The sequence below is a fragment of the Anguilla rostrata genome, chromosome 2, assembly GCF_018555375.3.
Source record: "Anguilla rostrata isolate EN2019 chromosome 2, ASM1855537v3, whole genome shotgun sequence".
In the NCBI taxonomy this organism is placed as follows: Eukaryota; Metazoa; Chordata; class Actinopteri; order Anguilliformes; family Anguillidae; genus Anguilla; species Anguilla rostrata.
This window is the reverse complement of record NC_057934.1, coordinates 17171833-17194738: the sequence shown is the minus strand read 5'-3', so window position 1 is coordinate 17194738 and position 22906 is coordinate 17171833. Positions and strand designations below refer to the sequence as shown.

The following is a 22906-nucleotide window of genomic DNA, read 5'->3' as shown; positions in this document are numbered from 1 at the left end:
AGGATATTCCAAATAAAATATAAAATAAAAAATATTTAAAAACATATTTTAAAATATGGACTAAACATCAGGTGAAAATGAACTCCTGTTGAAACACAAGTTACCTCAAAACACAAGGTTCTCCTCGCCGAAGGTACTGATGGCCTTCACATCTGACTCAAATATGCCTGTTACCACACCAACCATTTGAGTTCACTGAGAAAAAAATCGCCCTCTAATAAATACTTTCTAATGGTCATTTCAGTGTATTATTCAGAACCCTCAATTTCATAATACAACCCCCACTTTTCCAATCAAACACTCAATTACATAATTTGCTCCCTGGAATTATTAGTTCAGATGAAGGTTCCAGTTTGTGGTTTGAGGGTAAGGGCTATGAATCTGAGTGCTCTGATTTGCAATCAAATGTATAATTCTGAAATAACAGGGGATATGAAGTATTCTTTTGGAGGTTGGAATGAGTGGTTCCAATCAGTAAATTTAAGGTCTGAAATATTCAGTTGAAGGTTTGGAACAGCAATTTGTGGGAAGGGAATTTCTTTATTTTGGCTCTGTTCTCTAAGCACTTTGTGAGAACTGGCCTTCAACTGATACAGAATCGTTGTGTCGAGAGAAGGGCATCAGAGCATTCGATCGTGTCTCATGGCTGGTAGCATGTCTACTGAAGTGTTTTACACATCTATAGCCGTGTGGCAAATAGCGTTCAAAAGGACATCAGCCTATGTATGTCATAACATGTATTTGGCGCCTGTTTTTGTTGTTATAAAAATCTTTCCAAGCGCTGAGATCAACAGTGTTACATCATCCAAATCAAAAAGTAAAAACTGAAAACAACATAATAAACAATGGTATGCCGTGTGCAAAAAATGAAGATCATTTACAAGCATTCCTCCATGTCCAGTGACATATTGCCCAGTTTTTAAAAATGATTTTGGCTGATATCAACACTATCTGGCTTCCGTTCCTCCAACGTGAGCCAGCTCTTCTTCCAAAGGCTGCTGGTTTGACAAATCAAATTTAAGTTCCAGGATCTTTCAAAATGTTTATTTTTTTTCTGTCAAATTATGAAAAAAGGTTCTGGCTCTAACACACATTGAGGATAGTTAACGTTTTTGTGTTTTAGATGCACAGAAACCAGTTATGTACTTGACAAATATGGTGGGCTTTACTTAGACGAATAATGCATTGTAATAGTATTAGTTATGTTATGTTATGTTATGTTCAGATTACCATTGTCCACTGTGAAATTCCCCTGTCACACATATGGCATCATTGAATAAAAACTATTAAATGATTACCACAACCTAAATAAAACAAATGGAAATAATATTTCTGTATGTGGGAGGTCTGTTTCAAACTTCTTTCAAGCTGTTTTTTGTGTAATTGAGACTGCACCAAGAATACTGAGAGAAAAACACAATATCACTTTGCCTTCAAAGCTTGTTCAATTTTTGTGACATTATTTATTTGTTTTAGAGGAAATTCTATATCCAATACAATATTACATTTTCAATATTTGCTTGTAAAAAGTGAATGAAAAGAATCACGACATTTGAACAAATGTGACCACTAAAATATGTTTAAAAAGAAAAACAGTTGATTGTTTTCAATGTCAAAATCTGGACTTGTAACAGTAATGGATTATGAACTCTTTGGAGGATATTTTTTGTAATCATGTATGAAAAAAATCAGTGCCATCTCAATTTCTGTCAATAGGAAGACTAGCTTGATCCCATTTTAATTGGTGGATCACTACATCAATACAATAACAGACATTGCATCAACGTATACACCTGTGTAAACTTGGCTTCATTGGAAAACCCCAGTGATTACTTCTCTCATGGATCTCCATCCCTTATTGGCCCCCCGACACAAAGTCCCACCCCTCCCGATCCAGAGCCCCACCTCCCACATTGGAAGTTAATGATTCCCTTTCAGTGCATAAATTTGTTTTCATTTATCATTCTACATATGTATTCTGCCTGTTGTAAGCTGTTCCCTGCTGCATGCCTTCAACACCATACTTCACTTCTCGGCCATATTAGGGAAGAATCTTTTCCGTGGTATCCCTCAAGACTGACTCACGTAGCAGAATAACAAATTGCACCCTCTGGACTGGCAGTGAGGCTTTCTGAGTATGACCTCATTACATACCGTAATCCCGGTGCTACGCTATCATCCACACTTTTACTCATCTGGAAGTTCCTGTCACCAACATCCCACCCCCGCCCACTCTGCCCCCACCACTAGTGCTTCCCTTAATAGCTTTATTGTAACCTACCCCTCCATGTTGACTCCCATCCCCTCCCCTCCCCTCCAAAAGGCTATTGTACATTTATCCCCTCTTTTTTTTACAGGACACCAATAAAATATCCAATCCGCACATCCACAGCACAGCCACCGCTGCACAGAGTCTCATGCGTTGGACAGTGTTTGTACAAAGCACACAATTTACAAACGGCCGGCCGCGGCAGCTGAATGTCCAGTGGGTCAGTCAGGTCAGCCCCAGGCTGGGTATCCACGAGGTGGGGGGGGGGGTGAAACATGAAGGCATCAAAGCGCTCTGCAGCGACCCCCCCTGCTGAGGGACCCTACCGATCTGGTGTGCGGTGTGTGGAAGGGTACAGGAAGTGAATGACTAACCTCGGGAAATGCACAAAGTCTGGGGAGGGGAGGGGGGGGTTTAAAGGAGGCCAGGTGAGGTTACTGAAAATAAAGAGAAAAACAGAAAGAAAAATAAATAGACATACAGAAACATGTACTGTAAATTAACTTAAACAGACATGCGCGATAAGCTTTATTATCTGTTAACCCTTAAGTTAACATAAGATGAATGTTTGTTCTAGTGAAGCCCACCCTTTCACAACAGTGTTTGGTTGCTGTAGTGCTGTGCCCCCACCTGGCCAACAGAGGGCGCAACAGATTTGGGTGGGGGCCTATTAGTGCACAAAATGCTGCTAGGAAGGATTGGCACCTGAAGAAACATTTTCCTAAACTTAAAAGACAACAAAAACAAGCAGACAAAAATAACTCATAAACAGAAAAGTACTTAGCTAAATGTAATTATTTCAAATGAAAGAAATCCAGATATTCAAAATGTGGAACAAAATACATCACACATAATAATAATAATAATAATAATAATAATAATAATAATAATAATAATAATAATAATAATGACAGTAAACATGGAAATAAAGCAATGAAAAGAATGAATGAAATGAAATGTAATAAAGTGGATAGAAATGTATCAAAGCGTCTGGGATGAATGGACTTGCGTTTCCATGGAGACATTGCCTGAAGATGCTTGTGCCCCCCCCCCCCCCCCCCCAGCATAAGTTTTCTTCATTTCCTGGTCCTTTGATCCACGTAGATGAGCTGCTACAGTTGCATTGTCACAGCTTCACAGAGATGCAGGGCAATCTTCTAACAGATACAGATAAGAGGCTGTCTTTTACTCAAGCTTTCCACACATTTCCAGAGCTGTGTTATATAGTGAGGGCACAATGAAGCTCAGGTCCTAGTAGAAGTCAGCCACTTGGCAGGATGCAATTTTTTATGTGTAAATGTGAGACACTCGTTTGAAAGCCAAGGAGCGCCCATCCATGCAGACTGAAATATAAAGACTGTAAAATAATAAGACGATACAATGCGGCTGATTTACAACGTTCCAAAATTAATCCCGACTGTGGCGCCTGAAGGATCCGGCGAGAAAGAAAACTCACGGACCGCAGGACAGTGGCCAAAATGGAAAATTGCACCCTATCACGCTAAATTTCACGCAGCGTTCCCGTGTCCGTGCCGAACTGCAAACAAAAAAAAAAGCTAAGTGCAATCATCTGGGCGCTTTGATCCGATAAAGATCAGAGAGCTGAGAGGGGCATCGGCTTTCCATTGTGCTCCTAATGAGCTGGAAACGTGGGGGAAGGCCCAGCTGAGGGGGTGCCCCGTGTGGAATGCCCAGCTCATTGGATGGCTGCGGGCATGCTTTGGAACATGTGCTGGCAGACAGTCCCTATCCTCCAGGATGGCAGTGATCTGCGATTGCTTTCATTCGCTCTCTCAGAGACCCATTTGAAAGTGAATTCCTGTGGGGCAGTATTTTTCCAGGTCACTGAGAGGTCATTGGGAGTCCAGTATGTTTGTTGAGCCCTGCCAACTAAAAGGTGACTTGTGACAGACACCCCCTTCTTCACCACAGAATTTTGAATATTAATTATTAATGTTATTACAGTACTTTCAATATTTCTTATGAAAAACCTGTGGGGGTTATGAAAAAATGAATGTTATGATGAGTATTACAAGGGAGATGCCTATGGAAACGCAACTGGCAGGAACAACAGTAGGTGTATATTTGTATGAGTGTGTGTGTGTGTGTGTGTGTGTGTGTTTGAGCATGTGTGCACATGAATGCATGTGCATGTGCATATGATCATGTACCGTATGCATGTGTGTTTGTGGATATGCATGTGCATGTGTTTGTTTGTATGTGTACCATGTATGGTGTTTGTGTGAGTATGTGCGTGCAAGTCTCTGTGTTTTGATTCATGTTTGCATGTATGTTGTGTGCATGTGTTTTTCTTTGCGAAACCGGAGGGCTGTCCCCTCCCTTGGGTTAGAATCGGGTACTCTCATGTTTCAGCATGCGGATCTTGGGGAGCCCCCCGGCCCCCCGGTACCCGTACCCCTGGTGCTGATCCTCCAGTCACCGGCCGCTGCTGCTGGAAGTGGAGCTAGACCCTGAGCTGGAGCCGCTGGAACCCCGGTCCTCGTAGATTGAGATCTCAATCTGAGCGTGGAGAGGTCAAGGGTCACACTCCACAATCCAGCCCTCTGCTGACCACACATTGTCACACAGGTCACAGAGTCATTAACACGCCACCGTCTGTGGTCACACTACCTCTCTGCGGTCCAAATGTCACTAGCGTTCACACTGTAGTTAAAGCACTACATGAACAGCCCACTTTCTGTGGTCGAAAGGTCACTGCGGTTCTCTGTACTAAAAAACACCCTCTCCAACCCAAATAATATAGTCAGTATAATTCACATCACTGTGGTTAACACACTACACTGTGGTCAACAGTCCACCCTCTCGGTTCGAATGGTGCACTGCTCATAACATACTGCATATAGCAATATGTGTAGTATGTTGTAACGTGAATAACATATACAGTCTAATACTTTTATTGCATCTACAGAAGAGGCATGTAGAGGCAGAGGAGATGCTGCCATAATACTTGAGTAATAAATACATTTTTGCTACATTAATTAAACACCATCCTCCTTCTTAGACTAAACACAACATGTTGTGTGTGCATCATCACCACAGCTGTTGTTTTTTTAATCGTAGCCTTTGAATTCTGGGACAATCTGTCAGTGATTCACATCTCTCTCTCACACTGTCTCTCTCTCTCTTTCCATACTGTACATATTGTACAGTACATACATGCATACAGTATATGCATGCAGAGAGACTAAAACAGGCACGTGTGCACACATACAGTCCGCAGGCACATGCACACTCACGCTTCACATACATGCACGCAAACAGAAACATGCCTGCTTTCTGGCTCGACAGCTGACCACAGTTAATCAAAGGTGTTCTCAGTGCACATCTCATTATCACTCCAGTACCCAGAGTGCAGCTGGCCCGAGCTCCACAGCTGCCAGAGATGCTCGGGGGGGATAAAACCTGACAGCTAAGGCCCTACGGAAGAGGAGGTCTGCTCACATCCACACACAAAGGCCCATCAAAGCCCAGACTCCAACAGCGGTGCATGGGGTGTTTACAGAAATATGGGTGTGAGAATGTTGGTCACTCTGAGCCAATCAGCTTCTGTTCTCAGCTCCATTTACCAAATTCTGCTAGTGTGTGGGAGGTGGTTACATTGGTGCTACGTTGCTAAGACATAACAGTGTTTTATAAGATGCAATGCAAAGCATATTGCATATTGTGAGTATGCAGATTCACTCTGCTCTGCTGTACTATTTCAGCCCAAGCTCTGACCCAGAGGACCAGCATGCCCTGGGATACATGTCACACCCCGAGACCTCCTGTGACAGCCCCTACCCACACCCATAGTCCACCTTTCCAAAAAAGGATACAACCCTCATGCCCCTCTCGATGGGGTCTGTGATTAAGAGGCCTCGGGGGGCGTAGATCTTCTCATTCTGCTCCTGGATGTACTTGGAGATCTTCTTCAGCACCTGGGGGGGAGCAGACGGCAACACTGGTCAGGAGAGAGAAGCAGTGGTGGTGAGGCAAAGGGTTGTTAGTAAAAGAGCTGGAGAAATGTTAGCCTGAATGAGCGTGCTTACATTTGAAAAAGTCTGCATGCAGCCTATAGGCCAGCCACATGCAACGAAAGAGAATCGCCACCAAGAAAATAATTTCTCTAAAACGCTTTTCAGGGAAAACCAAACGGCTGATCCCACTGAAGATCTAAGCCTGCCTATGACATTTTATGTGCTGAACCTACAAATACCAAAGGCAGATATCCAGAGGGCAATATTAAGTTGCAGTAGTATTATATGTTGATACTTTGAGAAACAGTGTGACATACTTCCCCTGCTAGGTTATCCAGAACATCAGAGGAAGATCAAAGAGACTTGTTAATCATCATTTGAAACAGTGCTTCCCCCTTTAAATAAATTTGTAAATTTGTATTATATGCATGTATATTCCTGAATAACAATTATGCCAACATGCTGAAACAGTGTCTCCGTGACGTCTCTTTTGAGCAGTTACCTTGAACCGAACGACCAGGATTGATGGCTTTAGTTTCACTGCATTAGTTTTCAATTTGCAAACTCGATCTGAAATGCAGCCCTATTAGATAGGGCAGATAGAGAAGCGAAGGCAATTTTGGAAATACTATAAAGTCCCAGCTGGCAGTTTGTTTAGCTTGCGCTTGGGGTATTTTTCATTCCGCAGAGAGCTATGACAGCTGCTTGCTCAGAACCAGCAGGCCCAGTCATGGGAAATGGAGTGTTTCCTGCTCCGTGCTCAGGAGACCATTTTGTTTTTGCCCCATCATGACTCAGTGACTTTTGAGTAAAAGGAGACTATTACAGAATAGAATAACCTTGATCTGGTTTTAGTTCAGTGGCAACCGCACTATCACCAATAAAACCAACAATAACAACAGCCACATAAAACACTCCACATAAAAGCCTACATCAGCATGTTTATATGCTTTCGCAAGGTCCAGCTGGGCCTAGTGCATGCCTTGATTGTTTGTGCCACTCCTTGACCTCACAATTCTCTGGATGACCACCATGTCAATAACCGTGTCAAACACAGCACAGCACAGCACAGCAGGGTTCATATTGAGCAGATGGGGAACTACATCATCAACCACTTTTTTGTTGATTTCAAGGAGTGTAGCATGCAACAGCTAATAATAACGATCATAATATATTGCATTTACAGTAAACAGCATCTTTCAGGATCTCAAAATATTGCATGGGGAGGGGTTTACTCCACCACCCATGATGTTGGGCTCACCAGGCAAACACACAGCGACCATTTAATTCCGGAATGCTCACCTCACATTAGCTAAGGCAGAAAAGGAGGGGTTATTTTAGCTTGTTAAACTGGGGAAAGGTTAAATGGTCAGACAAAGAGTTTAGTTGGGAATTCATCCAGGACAATGGATAATGGCACGTTTTTTGTGTTGATTGACAGATTAATTTAACATCCCTTAAAATGGACCTTTGGGGGTTGTGGCATGCCCTTGAAGACTTTTAAAAAGCACCTGTTATGACCAGATACTTTGGAAGGTAAGCATTCCAGAGCAGGCCTGCGAAAATGCTGGAACATCAGATGAGCATAATGTTTTAAATCTTATTTTTAATGTGCTATTTTTGTGAATATTATTCAGTTAGTACATGCTGCTCCAATGAGACATCAACAGGATGTCAGAGAGCATTCCCTACACACAGTCATGCATTGCTGGACTGAATTTTTCAGATAATTAGCTCGGTTTTCTTTTATGGCGTTAATGCAGGGGGCATTTGAACAACATGAACATGAAGGGAGGTCAACTAGTTAATTTACATTTTATTCCCCATAGCTGCCAATCTTAGTCTGTGCTGAATGAAGCAATGCACTGTAATTCTTAGGGCAGAACGGGGATGAGTGAGTCCTGCATCAATAATACAAATATGACACTAGGGAGGAAAGAGAAAAATAGAAGAAAATGTACAAAAATAAATGTAGAATTAATTCATGGGCACACAGCTGCTATGAAAGAGTAATAACTACTTCAAAGAGCCCATGGTTATTACTGACTTTCACTTCACTTCTTTCTTTTCAAACTAATGTGACTGTACTTATGCACCACTGGCCTCATCAGGGCCTCTGGAGGAAGTGTATGACTGTCAAATGTCACAAGAACCACAAAAAGCTGGGGGCAGTTTCCATATTTGCTCACTCCTCCTGTCACTCTTGACGGTGAATGAAGTAACGAGCGCTCCCCAGTCAGCACTGCAACTATTGCCAGTGCCTATAGGCACCATAGACGTTTCTTTAAACGCTCTACCATAGGCAATGTGCACGTGGCATTATGATGCGATCGCATGAGCAGGCTACCGCCTCCTGTCTTTTGTTCAGTTTGCCCTGACAAAGCTACTTATAATCAGTTGTCATTGATGGCTCAGATGTTAATCTCTGTGCATTTGCGCATCTGTGCACTCCTGTGTGGCCTGGGGATCCCACGTTACCCAGCAGAAAGCCTTCGTGGGTGGGCACTGTTTATCACAACTTCCTTGTGACAGAGGATCTTATCATTCAGGCCTGGATATTTTAAACAACTTTTCCTTCTTTTTTCTCTTTTAGCCGGGGTGAACGTTTTCGGGTGTTTTGCTTTGTAGCGCGATAAGATCTCAACGCCGCTCGCAAACCTAGACTGAACTTGAACGGAGCCACTTTAGAGCAGCTCACATGCTGGGAAGACGAAACGAAGATTTTGGACGCAGATTGAAGAAAGGTTTTCCTTGTGACTGCTGTTTGTTCCAGCTAAGCTTGATGTGAAAGCAACACCCGCACACACACACACACACAAGAGCATTAATCACACACCCCTTTCAGAACGGATCTGTGGAGCCGAGTCTGATGCTATCGGCGGCATGGACAGATATGCTCCTGAGCACACAGGTGCAGCAGTTCCCGAAAACGAGCGTATGCACGGAGTTTAACTTCACCTAAGCGCAACAGAGCAAACGTGAGTCAAACCTTATCTCACATTCCTTGTCGATTTTAATCTGCTCCATTTGATGCCGTAAGCATGTGATGACACCCCGTATTCGCTGGATGCACACAAATAGCTCTGTCCGTCAGATGCTGTCACTAAAGCCAAGACGTCAGCTAAGCCTTGAACTGCAGCATCAGCAACTGCAATTCAAGGAGCCTTTGCCACCGCTGGTTCTGACAAAGTACTTACGGTGCGTTAAGCTGGATAAAGACTTTTGTGTCTTGGGCACCCAGCAGGTAGTTGTGCTCTACACAATGTTGTTTTGGTTCTCTAATGGCTTTGGAATTCAGTTTGGAAAGCCCAATTGTATTTGTAGCCTCGTCTCACATTCTACTGTGTTGCCATTGTAATTCAGTATTGAATGGACAGTGTTGTATTTGTCTTGGGCTTACATTTGAAGTTGTGTTGCAATGGCGATTGCACTAATTGCACTTTGCATTTTGTTCTAAGATTGCATTTCTGATGGAAAGTGCGATCATACAGTTTTCATTGCGCTCATGCTGCGTTCATGTTGTGCTGGAATTGTGCCTGTGTAGTGTTCAAAATACAGTATATCTATAGTGTGCTTGCTTACTGTGTTGGAATTATGTGCACTGTGCTTGTGCAATAATTAAATATATTTTGCTAGTGCTGCATTATATAACTGTTATGTTGGTATTACCACTGTTTTGGCATTTTGCTGATGTTCAACTGGCATTGCCTTTGTGTTGTGTGTATTTAATTGATATTCTTTTGCGTTGCCATTTTGTTGTAATTGCTTTTGTGTAATCGTTTTTTGTGTTGTGTTGTTTTGGCACTGTGTTGACACTGTGCTGGCATTGCATTGGTGTGGTGCTGGTGTCACGTTGGCATTGGGCTAGTGTTGGGTTGCCATGGCATGCAGAAGTGCCTCACCTTCTCATAGCGCGTCTCCATGCAGAGGAAGATGATGTAGGCTGTAGCACAGGCCAGGCATCCCTCCAAGTACGACTGGCCCCCGATCTTCTCTGCCTCAGCATAGTAGTTATTCAGCGTCTTCACCGTGTCCTCAAAGAGAGTCCTTTCGATCTACCGGAGAGAGTAGAAAGGATGGTTTGAACTATCAGTGCAGGGAGTCAATGCACTTCAACTAGCAGCATTCAATCCACTGCTATGCCCCAAATACTCCTCCTCCTCATATTTATAAGTAGCCAAGACCTTAAAAAATGGAGGCCATTCAACAAAAAAAGTTAGGATAAAGAATTAATCGATGAATGCTTGATTGAACTCACTAAAGGACACATTGATCTTCTGAGACAACTCTTACTGGAATTTTAGGCTCTGTTACCTGATGATATCTTCAGACCTGGAACAAATACGTATTTGTTTTGGATTCAAATACTTTTCTGTGCTCTATTGATCTTGGCTGGTGTAACTGAGCCTGCCAATATGACCAGAAGGCAAGGTTTTCACTTTTTGAGAGTATTTAATTGGTTCCAATACACTTGTAGATCAGTAAAGCGTAAAAAAGAATCCAAAACAAATACGTCTGGATATCTTACACATTGTGCATATACCATTGCTATATTACACTGTGATTACCACAGCATAAGCATCTAGAAATCATTCACCAGCATTTGTGCAGTTGATTGGAGTGACTTAGAGCCATGAAACATCAAATTCCCATCTGAGATTATCATCTGAACATATTAAAATGGACTCCAAACATACTTATCCTGTATCACTCAATCTTGACCAAAAGCATCATACAGTAGATGACGCCAAATTGAAATATCACTGTGAGCAAAGAGGTGCATGCTTGCACGCTCTCCCATTGCAGCGCTTTCCACAGACACAGTTTATTTATAGGTCTGGTATCCCAGGGAACAGTTATATAGTAGCTGTTCTACTCTAAAAATACCTCCGCCGTATAAACTAATTTGGCTGCGGCTGACATTCATAAAGCACCGTGGCGTTTAATTAACACCTATGTTGAGTTAACTAAAGCAAGTGGCTCTCCAAAAGCAATGTTCTACATCAGGCAATTACATGGGGACCGTGACTCTGTCGCATATGCAAAGGATTCAGATCTCAGTCTGTCTGTGTGATTTCTGTATGGTGCACCTTAAAAATGAGGTATCACATCAGTGTTATCACTATTGAAAAGAAATGAAGGAAAGTTCTGCTCTCACTTTGCTTCCTCTTCTGCATCACAAAATGGAGTACCATCCACTGCTGTCTAATTTGTACCAATGGGACTACTATGGTGCTTCTTTTATTTTCTCCCCCTAGTACTGTTTGGGAGTCTCAGGCAATGATTCTAACATTTTTAGGGACTTAACTGCCTGATGCCAAGAGAGCTTGAATCAAGCTCACTTCAAACTTCCACCACTTCTATCATCTTTTCTGTCTTTGAATATTAACACTTCTCTCCCTCCTCTCTCAAGCTACTCAATATAAACATTGAGACTGACCTCAAAAATGACTGAATCTATCTATAAAGCTCATGCATTGACCCTTCTCTCTCTTGGTTACACTTAAATCATAATTAACTCATATTACAACAAACATTGTCTTGCACATTTTAAGGGAAGTAGTTTAAGTCACAGGCTGCAGGTACAGCAAGACATTTATAAGACACTAATGCAATCAACCAGCAGCTCCACAAAAACTCAAACTGGCAGTTTATTATTAATGCACCACCCTAGGCTGGTGAGTGAGTCACCACATCCCACTGAGTCCATCTGCATGTGTGTACTGCAGGGTAAGGCACTGTCCATGTATGTTCCTTTTTTCTTCCAAGCAAGGTGTGTGGAGACTCACCCGACTTTCCAGTTCAGCGGGGAACTTAGTCTGGAATTTGCAGACGGTCCCTTCGGTGTAGTCCCTCTGGATAAAGACCTTGGTGGCCAGCGAGGCACTATGACGCAACTCCTGCAGGTTGTGGAACTGGGGGAGAGGAAGCCATTTTGGGTGGAATTGATTAACTAAGAGCACTGGGACAGGGTTTAGTCACACATTCTGTCCTTTGCACAACAGACGGCTCAGCACATGTCAAAAACAAGAAGAACACAACCGTTCACCTTCCATAGAACAGGGGAACTCACAAAGCATGCTGTTATAAAATCTTAAGAAGCATGTTTCTATTTGTGACAGGTGTAAGCAATGTAGCCAATAAGAATAGGACTTAAATGAAACGTGGTAATTTGACATTAAAACACTTGTAACATGGATATGTATGTCACATTATACCCTAAATGCTAAGAATTCATTTAATCTGCTCTCCTGTCCGCCCACCTAAAGTTTTTTTTTCAGCTGAATGACATAAACCTTTTAGAGTAAAGAACTCAACTGTCAGCAGGAGCCCCCCCGAAATGTATTTCTAACCCCCTGTTAGATAAGTACCCTGTTGAGTTTAGATATCTGGAAATAGAGTGAAATACCTCTTAATTGCAGCTATCATATCTTCCCCTGAGATGAGTATCTAATTTCTAAACACTCATCTCAAATCAGCACGCCCCAGCAAACCACTTAGCTCTTGGCTACGGCTAATCCGTATGAGAGGGGAGCTCACATTGTGCTACTGCCCCAGAATTCATTAATCGAAATGGCACTTTGGCTCTCAGGATAAATCCCTTTTTGCAGCCCTGCCTAAGCGCAGATGTCTTTCAATACCCGAGCCAGGGGGAGTCTCGCAGGACAAAGAGGGTTTGGTCTAACACGGCCAAACCAATCAGAAATGACAAAGTAACCCCAAGCCCGTTAGCTAGGAGGGGCTAACTGACTGCCGTGGCAGGGTATGTTTGAATTGTTTAACAAATTAAAATAGATAGATAAATAAATAAATAAATAAATAAAATCTACACAGTCTTTCCATGTATGTCTAATCAGTTCTTAAAAATACATTAAACATGCTTCAATATGATAACAATCAACATAAATATAGATATCATAATGAACTGATTACAAAATAGATTATTTGTTTTTAGGCCACTGAGTTTTAATGTGCAGTAAGTATTAGTCATTCCTTGAAAAAACATCATTATATTACACAATTTATCTAGATAGTAGGTAGTACCCTTCCTCAGACTTAACATTGTTCCGTTTTTAGACATATTTGGGTAAATTCTTTGCCTAGGGCTGGGAATCATACCAAGTTGCCAACTGTGCAATCAGCGAAACTGGAATTATGCAAATACAGTGCGTTACATCTTAAGAATTGTAGTGTCTGAGAACAGTTAATATTTTGTGCCGGTTTGATTCTTTGCCATATCGTTATGCATTGAGGCTTGGCTCGTTCGGAGCCAAGGTCCGAAATGAACAGTGAATCAAATCTCGTCCGTCTTCGCACTGTAAGCACACGAGTCATCTTTGTCATTTCACTCCGAGGCGATGCCAATTAGCTTCAGTTCACAGTCGGTCGCAGACGGCTTCGGCGCGTCTGTCGGTGCTTCGCTGCGTACGCGGCGGGACCTCGCTGCCGCTGGAGGTGAGCGAGGCCTGCTCAGTCGGCGTGTCAGGAGAAGCATGGCGTTCAGCGTAATTACACGTCTTCCGCGCCGCGGCAGGCAGCAGTGACACTGGGCCTTTAGCCCGGGCCTAACACTGCCCATTGCTGCGGGATTTCACATTGGCAGTTCGTCCCACTTAAACAAAAAGAGGGGAGCATATCGACTATTTGGACCGAACGGCTAGAAATGGGAAAAGGATTTCAAAACTGAGGGCTGTTAAATGTTAACTGTTTGATGTGGCTCCCGTCTGCCGACATTTTGAATATTTTGATATATCTTTTCGATTAGTATACAGTCTATCTTAATATGTACAGTATTTTTATGCCTTAAAACGCAACAAACAATAAAATGGTAAAGTCAACAGTTATGTGTTTGTTCAGCCGATGCTCTTTTCTAAAGCAATTTAACATAGCTTATATTTAGAAATATATGACACTCATTTTTACAACTAGACAGTCCACTGAAACAATTTATATAAATGACCATGATCCAGGGTGCAATAGCAGTGTCCCACCTGTAGCTACTGTGTTATAAAACCAATACCTTGACTATTCTGTTGTATTCTGCATCTGATACATCTGCCTGTAGTTTTAGCTCATTAAACACATTCCTGGGGATACCTTGGAATTCAGTTCTTGGGGAGACCATGTGGTGCAATTTGGACAGCCAATTTTCATTCCATGTACAAACCCCCTTGTGTGGCTGAAGGTTCTGTTTCCCCAACACGGGGGAATCTTTGATCCTCTCTGCAACCTCCCCCCCAACCCACCCCATATGAGCAAAGTTAATTATTGAGTAAAGCCGTAATTATTACTGGAATATTGGATTTGCCATGATGATTGTCACGGATGATCCATTTATTACAATTACTGCCACAAAAAAAATTGCGATTAAAAGAGAGAAAACTCACTCCAAAGTTGCAATTCTCACTGTACAACGCCCATCTCACTAATCAATGGGAAGCTGCAATATTTTCAAAAAAAAAATCAATTTGTTTAAATAGGCCAAATTTGGGCGTTTGTTGAGGCTGGTTTTCCGAACAGAAGAGATGCTCTCTGGTGCTTTCTGTGCGTCAGATGCTTTGAGGGAGACTCAGCTCAAACGATGCGGAGGCGCTCATCTAAATACAGAGCAGGGAAAGAAAACCGACCTCCTGTGTGCCAGGCATCTGCTGCTGAAAATAGGAAGCACCAAGAGCAACAAACGGCCATTAGCGCGGTCGGTAACCGCTTTCGAAAAAAAACGTGGCTGCAGCTAAAATATTTATATTCGCAGAGCGTTCACAGCAAAGGGAAGGGTCTCACGGAATGGAATCGTGACCGTGCACAGCAACACTTGTGCAGCTCAGCTGGTGGACTGCAGTGTGAGAAGAAACGATTTCAGGCAGCATGTAGTTTGGAAGACATGCTAGTCAGCACGATAGTAATTAGTGGAGGATGTTTCAGCCAGGAAATGGGTCAATATATATGATTTAAGCAAGAATGTAACACAGAAATGGAACAGGTCTCCACCTGACATGGCCTCCAATCCAAAAACACGGCTGAGGATTTTTGCTTTAGCGTTCGCTGATTGAGGAAGTACAACAAATCACAGCTCCCTTCTGTCTCAATGACTCAATTCTCTGCCAAATCTCCTCTCCTCCTCTCCTCCTCCTCCATTCCTCTGAGCCTCTCTGTTCAGCCCACTGCTGTACTCTGCAATCACCCAGCCAGAATGAAGAGGCTCTAGTTTTGACGATCTGACAGACACCCACCCAGAAGAAACAGGAGGCACTTAGGCATTATGATGGTGACCGCATGCAATGCGTTGCCTGTCTGTACCCCCCCTGAAGGACGCACGTTCACTTGGCCACATAGGACATGCTGTACTTTGCCTGCTTAAGCCAGTCTCCCCAGCTGAACGGCCTCATCAGTGAAACATATGCTCTATCCTTACACAGCTATATGTGTGGTTAGATAAACTCTAACAGTTTACATGGGTCCAATTTACAAAAGAATCTCATAATTAAGACTTAGCTTTTTCTTATGCAACTATAATATTCTAAATACTACTTATTAGCCACCTGACACCCTAAAACATCCTTTTGCGCATACATGTTCACTAATAAACCATTAAAAATGAGATGATATATCTCCTTTACAGGACACAGCACACAGTATAAATCAGTTATATTTGTTCATGCACTAGGAACCAAATGATGTATACAGTATGCCTTGCAATGTAGCCCAATTTAGAATTAATCCTGCTACAATATTACTTTCCATAGACATTTATCTGATTCACTCGGTGATGCCAGATTTTTCTGTTTGTCCAAATTAGATTGAGCAACTGTACTGTATATATGGGGTTCCCATCAGGTTACTACAACTAATTTAATTGGCTGTACACTCAGGAGGCAGGCCATTGTGGGTCATTTATTCTGTGAATGACAGCTTGCAGGACAAGCCTATCTTTGACTGACCTCTGCCCTTTGCCAAGATCTAAAATCCAGTATCCCATAACTTTCAGGGTCATGGGAGTGATCAAGACATTCGGAAAACGTACCCAAGACATTGAATGTCTACCATAATTTGAGGAGTGGATGTGGATTATGTGTTGCAGCATATGCCTATTGACATAACTGCTGTATATTCAACTGTGCTGTAGGGTACTTCTAAGCAAGTGGCAGTTTAATCTCAGAAACAGAGCACAGCTAAGGCAACTTGTAGACGACTCCTGCTCTGGCAAGGATTTCAAAGGCTCAAGACAAAATCACATGCTGATGGACGTGATCATTAAACAAGACTCCACAGCTGAAGTTTGATCCCCATTGAATTTACTTTGTCATTCAAAGGGGGCATTCATCATGTTCTAACATAGCACGAGAATCGCTGGAAATAAATGCTGAACCTTCAAAAAGAGGTTCAGCAAATAGGAAATGAAGCGATTTGAGATTTGCTGTCACGAGCGTGACTAATTCCTCCCAAGTGTTACAGTAAATACGGATTAATAATCGATGGAGCTCGGACCTGAACAGAGGTGCCAAAGAAGAGAGAAATACCCTGCTGTGGACTGCGCTGCCGTCAGCAAGCATCAGCTGGAAGCGCAATCAATGAAGCTGAACTGACTACACCATTACACAGCTGTGCTGTGCCAGCTACCGTACAACAGAAACAGAGTGGAAACAGTATACGGTGCAAGGATTGCTGGCTGCGGAAACCTTTATTGTCAAAGGTGAGAGTGTCAAAAGACACGGGTACCACTGCAGCAAAAAGGTTGTTGTTTGTGTTGCATTCGGCCCTCTGTAAAACAATGATAACAGTTTGGGCTCTTTTAGCATTCAAAAACACAATTTAACAAGGATAGAAAAATGAATTCTCTTTCTTTCTTTCTTTATATCTTTGTCTGAAATAACAATTTGGAAGTGATTACAAATCATTAAAAAAAACAAGCAGGCCAAAAATCCCCTGTTGTGTTACCATTAAATTTAATATAATATAACTGTAGACTAATCAACAAATTCTAAAATATGTACCATCTAAAATCCATAATTGACTGACCTGGAAATTCATAAGGGAATGTGCAAATAGGCGTATTATAAACAAAACACAATGAGCCGTGTTCTTACAAAGACTCATTACCAGCATTCTAAAGAGAAGGCCATTACAATCATTGCATTACAACCATTGACTGAGACACCATTGGTCTTTGTCCATATTTGCATAACAGGTCAATCAAAAAAACAAAAAAAGCTAAAACAAAACAAAAAAAACACACACACAGAAGCCTCGGATCTGTTTTATCTATGTACACTCTATTTAGAAACAGAAAACTAGAATGCTGAGAGGAAAAGAAAATTATGGCATCCCTGGGCACTTTTTCCACAACAATGTCCAGAAATAGTCGGCCCCCTTATGCTTTTCAGAGTGGAATGATAATTATTCAGTGTTCAGTAAGCAATTCATCAAATTCTGTCTGGCTGTGCTGGAGGCTAGCCTAATTGCCGTCATATTTCGTATGCAACACATTTAGATGAGACTGTGTACTGACACTTCCATCCTGATACTTCACAGTATACGTGTGTGCTGGAGGTGGTCCAGGATAACTCAGTACAGCAGCCAAACACAACAATGACATCCCGTTTGGAAGGGATTCAAAAAACCATTGTAGAAAGGAACAGACCAAGTAGTCACAGAGATTATTATTATTATTATTATTATTATTATTGAGAAGTAGGAGGAAATGATGATCATGATGATAAAGAAGAAGAAGAAGAAGAAGAATATTTTTAAATGATTATTTATTTTGTAGGCACATTAAAGTTTTTACTTATATGTTGTGACTTTCTCTGTAAGTATCTATGGGTAGAGGCTTAATTACACGTCGTATGCACATTCTGTACCATTTTATTTGAAAAATAACCCCAGCTATATTTGTGGAAACTGCACCGTGCGTAGGCCTACATTTAATCCAAAACACCTCATCATTTTAGAGAACTGCAACTATTACCAGAACACGCGACAAATATGATGTCACAGATCAAAGACAGCTTTTAGCACGGCTGCTCTCGTCGTGAAGGTCAAGGCTTCGAGCAAATATTTTATGCACATTGACTACATATTGTGAATTTAACTACTGGCATGTTGACTGCACTACGCCGACGCAAGAAAACTGGCCTTTCCCATCACATATTATTATTGTTACTAATGCAAAGCATCAACTCCCTGATCAACTTTACACAGCATAACCACTTTACATACCATTTACAGTGAGAAATGCTCAGATGAAATGATGGTTAGTTACCTTTACTCAATAGCACACCACATGGGACTACAACCAGATCGGTTATTATTAGCCCTGCTCTATGGCCACTGCACCCCACTGGCACAGCCGATGAAATCTGACACCCAACTCCTAAAAGCATTTAACATTTTTCAAGTGAGACGCCAAAAATATATTTAAGCAGCCACAATAACCCTTCAGCGCGATTGATTGGCACTATTTTCATTTCATTTTCAATGTTGTGTTTGTTTGTTCCGGCACTACATCATCGCGTCCTTTACAGCTGGCCATACGTTTATAATAAACAGCCACTGAACAACACTCGTTTAAATGATTTTATTTTGAGTTTTTAAATATATTTTATCATTAAATTAAACATATCCTGTCAACACCTTATTTTCCATTGGATATGATGACAGGATGTAACTCGATGAATAACTCCGTGTATGTATCTGGAAACGAATAGCAACACAAGAGGTGTGCCTGTGCGAAGGGCAACTGTCCACGGTGCTGACAACCCTGCCTCTGCTATAGTTTCCCACCCCAGCAGGCTACCAAGGAGCGTAGTGCGCCCACACGCTCTCACACATTTATCATCGCATGGACTCGTGAGACAACGGTGTTTCCTCACCACCAAAAAGCTTAACGTGCATTTCTATCCTTTTAAATGTCCCAGCAGTGTAGACTACTAGCTTCGTCACTTATCAGCGCTAAATACAGTAGAATGCTGAAAAACGCAAGTAGGAAGCGTTTCCTTGCTATTCTTTAATGTCTCATTTAACAAATGAAGGCAACATTACACCCGTGTTTTTTGGATATTCGATTCTTAAAATCTGTGTTTGACTTCTTCCACAGGCTACTGTTCGTGAGCTGCGCAGGTCAAATGTGTCTTCACGTACCCACATAATGTAGCCTATAGGCGTAATTATTGTTGTCTAAAATAAGTAATTTTGATGGCGTCAGTGAGCTATCTGTGTAAATCAGAACATGTTTTCAAAAAAAATTTTCGAATTTAAACAGCATTCTCTGCGGTTTAATTAAACACAATGACACCTTCATAAAGAGAGGGCATATCGCTCATGCATGTAGGCTACACTTGTGGATGTAATTGTTTATTATTTTTTAAAATAATTCTCACACTTGACTAATTTAGTTTTTGTCTTCTAGCCAATTTATACGTAGGACAAACACGTAGCTACGTCTATTAGTCCAAACGAATCTGCGGGAAATGAGCTTTTGTGTTTAGCCACACGCAACCTTTCCCTTCGACAATTGTCCGAACACAACCGCGCGCTATCTTCTACAGCTATGGAACGTGACAAGTAACCACTGTATGTGATGAAAAACTAACGTTTAAGTAAGGTGTAACAACAGAAGAACACGGTAGGCTTTATATACCGCCTCTTACCTCTGTCGCCATGTTGCCATTAGACAGTACAGGATCTGTCCCGGTGCTGAAATCGTTTCTACTCGCTGTTGCGGGACAGTGCAGAACGAAGCTTCGCGGGATTGAGGGAGGGACGAAGCAGACGAGGGTGGAGCGAGCAGCTATCGGGGGTTTCACCAATGCATTCCGAGGATTTAACGCGAACTTCATTTGTGTGTGATGAAAACGGACCAGTTCATAGAAGCCGGTCTCCGAATGAGGGGAAAGAGGAGCTCTCCTGATTTCGTGAAATCCTAGAACAGTACTATCAGTCAGGAAGCGCTGTCGAACGCTCACCAAAATTAGCCACACATCATTAGTGTGCCTATGTCCCGTGAGACAACTGGTTTCCCTCAACGATATGATTATTCAGTGATCTCTTTAACCCATTTATTTTCTTCCCACTAGAGTGCATGTTTTCCAGTTTACTCATTAATATTTCAGCTATAAGACATTGTCGAGTGCCTATAATCCTACACTATACAGCAGTCAGCAGTTTAACTGACTACAATAAAACGGAGAATCCAATAGTTTCATATTCCATAGAATGATTCAATGCACATTTTTACAAATAACAAAGACATTACGAGCTTAAAAAGAAAATATGTAATATATGCAGAGTAAGTAGTGGTAAGATGTATTTCATATAATTGCCATCGCAAGCAGTGTTTTGCTAGGGTGCAATCAAAGCAGCTATGATATTTTGATTGATGATGAGTAGATTGATAATGCTTATATGGCTTAAACTGTTTAAATACTGTATGAGTCTAATGCAAATTTATTACTGGAGAGTAGGATCCCATTGGCATGCAGTTGCGAACAAGGGGTCTCAGCTATAATTACATCAAAGTAGAGCCGTAAGAGATTTTCAGTGCATGTAGAAGTTTAACTGGTTTTCAGATAGAGACCAAGTTGTTTTTGACAAATGTGTCAGAGAGCAATATCTCATTTCATGCTGCAAGGGCGCTTGCCTGAAATACCTATCCTTAGAGTTACTGCGTGAACAAGAGGAGATGTTATGTTTCATTCTCTGTCAATCAAACAAAAAATGTACACTGTTGCCTGTTTCCCCTCTGCATAGGATAAGGCTAAATAAATGGATGAAGCGCTCCTCTGTAAAAGTATTTTCTGCAAATAAAAAAAAAATAAAAAAAATCACTGAATATATCCGTGAGCCTGCATTAATGGGACACAAATGGTCTTGACCTGCCAAGAGTTGGATGAGCCCAAGTCAGGGTTCCTTTGGTTCTGCTAGATTATTCCCTCTGAGTGATGTGCCAGACACTCACAGTAAGCCAAGTGCCAGCGACGGATGAATCTCTCCTCAGATCCACACTATCTTTTCTGCAGCACTGTCTGCGGCTTACATAAACATTAGTCACTGGCTTGTGAGCAAACACGTTTGAAGAGTGCAAGCTGCAGTTCCCATTTTGTGGGTGCGACTGACACAGTAGTGGCAGCAGATCAGAACCTGGTCCAGAGAGTCACATAAGGATGCAAGCCCCGACTCCACGAGCGGTGGGACACAGGCTGATTGTACTGGCCGCTAACCTGAGAGTTATGCTGAAGCAATGCGATTATCAGCCGCGGATAGTTGCTGCCTTGGTGAACGTAAGGAGGAGTCGGTGTTCTGCTGAGTCACTGAACATAAAACGCAGCAGATGGAGAGGCTCACTTAAGGTCTCTGGGCCATGATAGTCAAATAAATACACGGAAAAATCAAGCTGAAGCATTCAAAGCAATGACATCAGTATCTGTAATCGATTAATGTCTCAGTGCGCAGGCATGCTGTGGTTGCAGGACCAAAAGGGACCGAGTTGGATTTTGTTGTGTTTCCAGGGGGGCTCCAACAGAGGGAATAGAAAATGTGCGCCTGGAGTCGTCCAGCAACGTCCCTCCCTCACTCTCAACCCTTTTCGTGTGAGCGTCAAGCAAGAGCGTGTGCCTAGGGGTCCGCATTTCTCCAAACTCACCTCACCCCAGCACTGGGTGGATGTTTTTGGCTCAATTGTTAGCTAAGCATTAATATCCCAGGGACAGTTGGTAGAGGGAAAGTGGAACCCATTCAGAGCAGATAAAGGCTTCCAGGCGGTGGGCCGGTAACCCAGGCTGTTCTGGCAGAAGGCTGGTTCCAGAGATAATGGCCCAGTGCTTCAGGTGGTCGTGAGCACAAGCGGTGTTTGGTTTCGCAAAGGTTCGCTCTCACTGGCCTTTGTTGAAGGTCTTACTCGTATTTCATGAAACGTGTGACTTCAGAACAGAAAAATAACAAGAAAAAAAAAAAAGATTTTGATTGATGCCAAGCTTTAAACTTGCCTTTTAAATGTACATCTGATCACCTGGTTTTTCATATCTGATTATTGAAGTAATGTGCCTGTTTTTACACCTATCAAGCTGAAGGTTACTGTGAGACGGGGGTAGAGGGAGGGGGCGTGGAGACAGGTGTGGGTCTGCAGGCAGGGAGGACATCCAAGGACAGGTATGTGGGGGCTGATCCAATGTGAGAGAGCAGGGTTTATCTCAAGGAGGCGGGGCTTGTCCCAGGACAATGGAAAATAGTGGCAAATGGTGTCTATGAGCTTCAATGCCAGCAGTCCCACCCACTGCTCTATGACCTCAGGGCTCCCTATAGGGAATCTGTTGATTCATTTGTACCCTTCCTGGAATGTGTTCTAATCTACCCGAGCCATGACACCCCTTCCTCCTCCCTCCCAGTCGTGCTTTCTTGTGCAAGCTTTCTTGCGCAACGCTTTGCGAGCGCTATTTTTACAGGGGGCGAGAATCTTCAGCTGTACAAGTTTCTCTCCGTGTTTCATTTTTTTCCTTCAGATTATCATTAGAAGGCTTATGAATCACGGTTAATGTGAAATGTGACTTTAATGATTTTGACCCTTGCGAGAGAGAGACGCTCCCAGAAGGCGCCTGTGTGCCGAGGATCCGGATGATGGCAGACAGGTCGTTCCTCTGGAGCTCTGCTGCGTGCCTGTCAGGCTCTG

At 42.3% G+C, this 22906-nt stretch overlaps 1 protein-coding gene across 2 annotated transcripts; it reads right to left on the bottom strand.

The window, feature by feature from the left end:
* Positions 1 to 1432: 1432 nt before the first annotated feature.
* On the bottom strand, positions 1433 to 20184 carry LOC135247434 (golgin subfamily A member 7B-like). 2 transcript variants are annotated; one of them, XM_064320883.1, is made up of 6 exons: positions 19893 to 20184; positions 12036 to 12161; positions 10149 to 10301; positions 6106 to 6207; positions 4686 to 4789; positions 1433 to 2706 (listed from the first exon to the last, which is right to left on the bottom strand). In XM_064320883.1, exons 1-5 carry the CDS (start codon positions 20079 to 20081, stop codon positions 4706 to 4708), a joined length of 654 nt encoding a protein of 217 aa, XP_064176953.1. In that variant the 5' UTR covers positions 20082 to 20184; the 3' UTR covers positions 1433 to 2706; positions 4686 to 4705. The 2 variants fall into 2 exon arrangements, with proteins under 2 accessions (XP_064176953.1, XP_064176954.1); XM_064320884.1 differs by having other exon boundaries at positions 1433 to 4789; positions 19893 to 19938.
* Between the last annotated feature and the right edge of the window lie 2722 nt (positions 20185 to 22906).